The sequence below is a fragment of the Oncorhynchus masou genome, unplaced genomic scaffold, assembly GCF_036934945.1.
Source record: "Oncorhynchus masou masou isolate Uvic2021 unplaced genomic scaffold, UVic_Omas_1.1 unplaced_scaffold_3618, whole genome shotgun sequence".
In the NCBI taxonomy this organism is placed as follows: domain Eukaryota; kingdom Metazoa; phylum Chordata; class Actinopteri; order Salmoniformes; family Salmonidae; genus Oncorhynchus; species Oncorhynchus masou.
This window is the reverse complement of record NW_027010023.1, coordinates 27,501-34,603: the sequence shown is the minus strand read 5'-3', so window position 1 is coordinate 34,603 and position 7,103 is coordinate 27,501. Positions and strand designations below refer to the sequence as shown.

Sequence of the window (7,103 nt, the reverse complement as noted above, 5' to 3'; positions counted from 1 at the left end):
CGACGCCAGGACAGCGGAGTCAATCACCACCTTCCGGAGACACCTGAAACCCCACCTCTTCAAGGAATACCTAGGATAGGATAAAGCAATCCTTCTCACCCCCCCCTTAAATGATTTAGATGCACTATTGTAAAGTGGCTGTTCCACTGATGTCAGAAGGTGAATTCACCAATTTGTAAGTCGCTCTGGATAAGAGCGTCTGCTAAATGACTTAAATGTAAATGTAAATGTGTGTGTGCGTCTGTGTGTGTGTGTGTGTGTGTGTGTGCGTGCGTGTGTGTGTGTGTGTGTGTGCGTGGGATCTTTATCACGGAGGACAGCTGTTGATCTGGTCGGAGAAAACACGTTCAGCACCGCCTGTTAATGAGTCCTATTGTGTAAAAAAATCCTTATACAGACCTCCTACAGTACCATTGGTCTAACTCAGAGGGATGAGGGTGAAGCTCCTCCCCTCACCTTGATCTCAGGTATGGTGATCCTGGTGTCTGGGTTCTTGTCCAACATTCTCTGGATCAGAGTCTTCAGCTCTTCACTAATCTCTGGCCTACAGGAACAAACAAACACACAACACACACAGAGGTCAGATACACAGAGGTCAGGGCTGGTACAGTATTAATCAAGGTATAACATAATCTGCTTGGCACTCAGCATTGGAATTAGGGTAAGGCCCTGGGACAGACCAGCGTCCTGTACAGGGGAGTACTCGTACACCAGGCTGCCTCATGCTACAGAAACAGGAGATGGCTCATGCCCTATAGGCTGTTCTTGCTCGGACAAGGCTTACTTACCTCCAGCAGTACCAGTGTTAAATAATAACAGTGGTGGAAGTTAAGATAGCCCAGGTAGTGTTATTACGAGGTGTTTCCATTAAGATAGCCCAGGCAGTGTTATTACGAGGTGTTTTCATCAAAATAGCCCAGGCAGTGTTATTACGAGGTGTTTTTAATTAAGATAGTCCAGGCAGTGTTATTACGAGGTGTTTCCATTAAGATAGCCCAGGCAGTGTTATTACGAGGTGTTTTCATCAAAATAGCCCAGGCAGTGTTATTACGAGGTGTTTTTAATTAAGATAGTCCAGGCAGTGTTATTACGAGGTGTTTTCATTAAGATAGCCCAGGCTGTGTTATTACGAGGTGTTTTCATTAAGATAGCCAAGGTAGTGTTATTACGAGGTGTTTCCATTAAGATAGCCCAGGCAGTGTTATTACGAGGTGTTTTCATTAAGATAGCCCAGGCAGTGTTATTACGAGGTGTTTTCATTAAGATAGCCCAGGCAGTGTTATTACGAGGTGTTTTCATTAAGATAGCCCAGGCAGTGTTATTACGAGGTGTTTTCATTAGCCTGTTTGGGATAAGGGGCATTAATGTTAGTGGTGGCTGTTTAACAGTCTGATGGCCTTGAGATCGAAGCTGTTTTTCAGTCTCTCGGTCCCAGCTTTGATGCACCTCTACCGACCTCGCCTCTGGATGATAGCGGGGTGAACAGTCCACGATCATTTCCTTTGTTTTGTTGACGTAGTGTCATCTGCAAACTTGATGATTGAGTTGAAGCGTGCATGGCCACGCAATCATGGGTGAACAGTGAGTACAGGAGAGGGCTGAGAACGCACCCTTGTGGGGCCCCAGTGTTGAGGATCAGCGGAGAGGAGATGTTGTTAGTTACCATCACCACCTGGGGGCATTCTGTCAGAAAGTCCAAGACCCAGTTGCACAGGGCGGGGCCGAGAGCCAGGGTCTCAAGCTTAATGATGAGTTTGGAGGGTACTACGGTGTTAAATGCTGAGCTGTAGTCAATGAACATCATTCGTACACAGTTATTCCTCTTGTCCAGATGGGTTAGGGCAGTGTGCAGTGTGATTGCGTCGTCTGTGGACCTATTGGGGCGGTAAGCAAATTGAAGTGGGTCTAGGGTGTCAGGTAGGGTGGAGGTGACATGATCCTTGACCAGTCTTTCAAAGCACTTCATGATGACGGAAGTGAGTGCTACGGGGCGATAGTCATTTAGCTCAGTTACCTTAGCTTTCTTGGGAACAGGAACAATGGTGGCCCTCTTGAAGCATGTGGGAACAGCAGACTGGGATAAGGATTGATTGAATATGTCCGTAAACACACCAGCCAGCTGGTCTGCGCTCTGAGGACACGGCTGGGGATGCCGTCTGGGCCGGCAGCCTTGCGAGGGTTAACACGTCTAAATGTTTTCCTCACGTTGGCTGCGGTGATGGAGAGCCCGCAGGTTTTGGTAGCGGGTCGGTGGCACTGTATTGTCAAAACGAGCAAAGAAGTTGTTTAGTTTATCTGGGAGCAAGACATGGGCTGCAATGGGCTGGTTTTCTTTTTGTAGTCCGTGTTTGACTGTAGACCTTACCACATACCTCTCGTGTCTCAGCCGTTGAATTGCGACTCTACTTTGTCTCTATATTGACGCTTAGCTTGTTTGATTGCCTTGCGGAGGGAATAGCTAAACTGTTTGTATTCGGTCATGTTTCCGGTTGCCTTGCCCTGATTAAAAGCAGTGGTTCGCGCTTCCAGTTTTGCGCAAATGCTGCCATCAATCCACGGTTTCTGGTTGGGGAATGTCTTAATAGTCACCATGGGTACAACATCACCGATGCACTTGCTAATAACCTCACTCACGATACATCAATGTTGTTGTCCGACGCTATCCAGAACATATCCCAGTCCATGTGATTGAAGCAATCTTGAAGTGTGGAATCAGATTGGTCGGACCAGCGTTGAACAGACCTGAGCATGGGGGTTTCCTGTTTTAGTTTCTGTCTAAAGGCTGGGAGTAACAAAATTGAGTCATGGTCAGATTTGTCGAAAGGAGGGAGGGCTTTGTATGCATCGCAGAATTTAGAGTAACAATGATCCAGAATGCTGCCAGCCCGGGTCGCGCATTCAATATGCTGATCAAATTTAGGCAGCCTTGTTTTCAGATTATTACAGATTACGCATTTTATTGTAAGGAATTCTAGGTCAGGTGAAGAAAAGGACTTGAGTTCCTGTATGTTGTTATGATCACACCACGACACCATGATCACACCACGACTTCTGTAGGCGCAATGCGTGAACAAACCAGCTGGCTGTAGCGACTCTGATAACATATCCCGAGTCAGCCATGTTTCCATGAAACAGAGAATGTTATAATCTCTGACGTCTCTCTGGAAGGCAACCATTGCTCAGATTTCGTCTACCTTGTTGTCAAGAGACTGAACATTGGCGAGTTGTATACTCGGGTGAGGTGGGCGATGTTCCCTGTCTACGGACCTGACCAGAAGACCGCTTCCGTCTGCCCCTTCTGCGGCGCCATTGTTTTGGGTTGCCTGCTGGGATCCGATCCATTGTCCTGGGTGGTGAACCAAACAGAGGATCCGCTTCGGGAAAGTCGTATTCCTGGTCGTAAGTTGGTGAGTTGACGTTGCTCTTATATCCAATAGTTCCTCCCGGCTGAATGTAATAAGACTAAAGATTTCCTGGGGTAACAGTGTAAGAACCAGTGTTGGCAGCATCGGTTTCAGCTCTGTGGCGGTGGTGGCTGGAGCATCAAGACTGTCTCACTTAATAAAAAAGAGGAGGAAGGTTGATGGGTGATGGGAAAGAGAGAGACTTACGACTCTGGGAACTCTACACATTTAGTCCTGATCTTATTGTGTAGAACCAGGATGTATTCATCAATGAACGGACACTGCGTGAAGAGGAGAGAAAAACAGGAGAAGAGAGGAGAGGAGAGAGGGTTCAAAGGTCAGCTACGAGTTATAATTACATCTAAGACAATTCTAAGAACATCTTGGAGCAAAACAAGTCGGCTGCTTTAGGTAACAGCATGAATATGACGTGCACCAGACTCAGACAAAGTCATCACTAAACAGACTCTGATCCATGTTACAGTCTCTGTCTCTACAACAATAGAACACGGCCCATGTTACAGTCTCTGTCTCTACAACGGTAGAACACGATCCATGTTACAGTCTCTGTCTCTACAACAATAGAACACGGTCCATGTTACAGTCTCTGTCTCTACAACAATAGAACCTGGTCCATGTTACAGTCTCTGTCTCTACAACAATAGAACACGGTCCATGTTACAGTCTCTGTCTCTACAACAATAGAACATGGTCCATGTTACAGTCTCTGTCTCTACAACAATAGAACACGGTCCATGTTACAGTCTCTGTCTCTACAACAATAGAACACGGTCCATGTTACAGTCTCTGTCTCTACAACAATAGAACACGGTCCATGTTACAGTCTCTGTCTCTACAACAATAGAACACGGTCCATGTTACAGTCTCTGTCTCTACAACAATAGAACCTGGTCCATGTTACAGTCTCTGTCTCTACAACAATAGAACACGGTCCATGTTACAGTCTCTGTCTCTACAACAATAGAACACGGTCCATGTTACAGTCTCTGTCTCTACAACAATAGAACACGGTCCATGTTACAGTCTCTGTCTCTACAACAATAGAACACGGTCCATGTTACAGTCTCTGTCTCTACAACAATAGAACACGGTCCATGTTACAGTCTCTGTCTCTGTCTCTACAACTGTAGAACACGGTCCATGTTACAGTCTCTGTCTCTACAACAATAGAACACGGCCCATGTTACAGTCTCTGTCTCTACAACAATAGAGCACAGCCCGTGTTACAGTCTCTGTCTCTACAACTGTAGAACACGGTCCATGTTACAGTGTCTGTCTCTACAACAATAGAACACGGCCCGTGTTACAGTCTCTGTCTCTACAACTGTAGAACACGGTCCATTTTACAGTGTCTGTCTCTACAACAATAGAACATGGTCCATATTACAGTCTCTGTCTCTACAACAATAGAACACGGTCCATGTTACAGTCTCTGTCTCTTCAACAATAGAACACGGTCCATGTTACAGTCTCTGTCTCTACAACAATAGAACCTGGTCCATGTTACAGTCTCTGTCTCTACAACACTAGAACACGGTCCATGTTACAGTCTTTGTCTCTACAACAATAGAACACGGTCCATGTTACAGTCTCTGTCTCTACAACAATAGAACCTGGTCCATGTTACAGTCTCTGTCTCTACAACACTAGAACACGGTCCATGTTACAGTCTCTGTCTCTGTCTCTACAACTGTAGAACACGGTCCATGTTACAGTCTCTGTCTCTACAACAATAGAACACGGTCCATGTTACAGTCTCTGTCTCTACAACAATAGAATACGGTCCATGTTACAGTCTCTGTCTCTACAACTGTAGAACACGGTCCATGTTACATTCTCTGTCTCTACAACAATAGAACACGGTCCATGTTACAGTCTCTGTCTCTACAACAATAGAACACGGTCCATGTTACAGTCTCTGTCTCTACAACTGTAGAACACGGTCCATGTTACAGTCTCTGTCTCTGTCTCTACAACTGTAGAACACGGTCCATGTTACAGTCTCTGTCTCTACAACAATAGAACACGGTCCATGTTACAGTCTCTGTCTCTACAACAATAGAACACGGTCCATGTTACAGTCTCTGTCTCTACAACAATAGAACACGGTCCATGTTACAGTCTCTGTCTCTACAACAATAGAACACGGTCCATGTTACAGTCTCTGTCTCTACAACAATAGAACACGGTCCATGTTACAGTCTCTGTCTCTGTCTCTACAACTGTAGAACACGGTCCATGTTACAGTCTCTGTCTCTGTCTCTACAACAATAGAACACGGTCCATGTTACAGTCTCTGTCTCTACAACAATAGAACACGGTCCATGTTACAGTCTCTGTCTCTGTCTCTACAACTGTAGAACACGGTCCATGTTACAGTCTCTGTCTCTACAACAATAGAATACGGTCCATGTTACAGTCTCTGTCTCTACAACTGTAGAACACGGTCCATGTTACATTCTCTGTCTCTACAACAATAGAACACGGTCCATGTTACAGTCTCTGTCTCTACAACAATAGAACACGGCCCATGTTACAGTCTCTGTCTCTACAACTGTAGAACACGGTCCATGTTACAGTCTCTGTCTCTACAACAATAGAACACGGTCCATGTTACAGTCTCTGTCTCTGTCTCTACAACTGTAGAACACGGTCCATGTTACAGTCTCTGTCTCTGTCTCTACAACAATAGAACACGGTCCATGTTACAGTCTCTGTCTCTACAACAATAGAACACGGTCCATGTTACAGTCTCTGTCTCTGTCTCTACAACTGTAGAACACGGTCCATGTTACAGTCTCTGTCTCTACAACAATAGAACACGGTCCATGTTACAGTCTTTGTCTCTACAACAATAGAACACGGTCCATGTTACAGTCTCTGTCTCTGTCTCTACAACTGTAGAACACGGTCCATGTTACAGTCTCTGTCTCTACAACAATAGAACACGGTCCATGTTACAGTCTCTGTCTCTACAACTGTAGAACACGGTCCATGTTACAGTCTCTGTCTCTACAACAATAGAACACGGTCCATGTTACAGTCTCTGTCTCTACAACTGTAGAACACGGTCCATGTTACAGTCTCTGTCTCTACAACAATAGAACACGGTCCATGTTACAGTCTCTGTCTCTGTCTCTACAACTGTAGAACACGGTCCATGTTACAGTCTCTGTCTCTACAACAATAGAACACGGTCCATGTTACAGTCTCTGTCTCTGTCTCTACAACTGTAGAACACGGTCCATGTTACAGTCTCTGTCTCTACAACAATAGAACACGGTCCATGTTACAGTCCCTGTCTCTACAACAATAGAACATGGTCCATGTTACAGTCTCTGTCTCTACAACACTAGAACACGGCCCGTGTTACAGTCTCTGTCTCTACAACTGTAGAACACGGTCCATGTTACAGTGTCTGTCTCTACAACTGTAGAACACGGTCCATGTTACAGTCTCTGTCTCTACAACAATAGAACACGGTCCATGTTACAGTCTCTGTCTCTACAACAATAGAACACGGTCCATGTTACAGTCTCTGTCTCTACAACAATAGAACACGGCCATGTTACAGTCTCTGTCTCTACAACAATAGAACACGGCCCATGTTACAGTCTCTGTCTCTGTCTCTACAACAATAGAACACGGCCCATGTTACAGTCTCTGTCTCTACAACAA

At 45.3% G+C, this 7,103-nt stretch overlaps 1 protein-coding gene across 1 annotated transcript in view; it reads right to left on the bottom strand.

Annotated features, from left to right (window-relative positions):
* Positions 1-423: 423 nt before the first annotated feature.
* Positions 424-7,103, bottom strand: part of LOC135534588 (calcium/calmodulin-dependent protein kinase kinase 1-like) — a gene marked incomplete at its 5' end in the record, with an annotated part of 32,895 nt that continues 26,215 nt past the window's right edge. Inside the window, 2 exons of the mRNA XM_064961535.1 lie at positions 424-544; positions 3,612-3,685. Coding sequence (XP_064817607.1) covers positions 424-544; positions 3,612-3,685 — 195 coding nt within the window. The remainder of the gene's footprint in view (positions 545-3,611; positions 3,686-7,103) is intronic.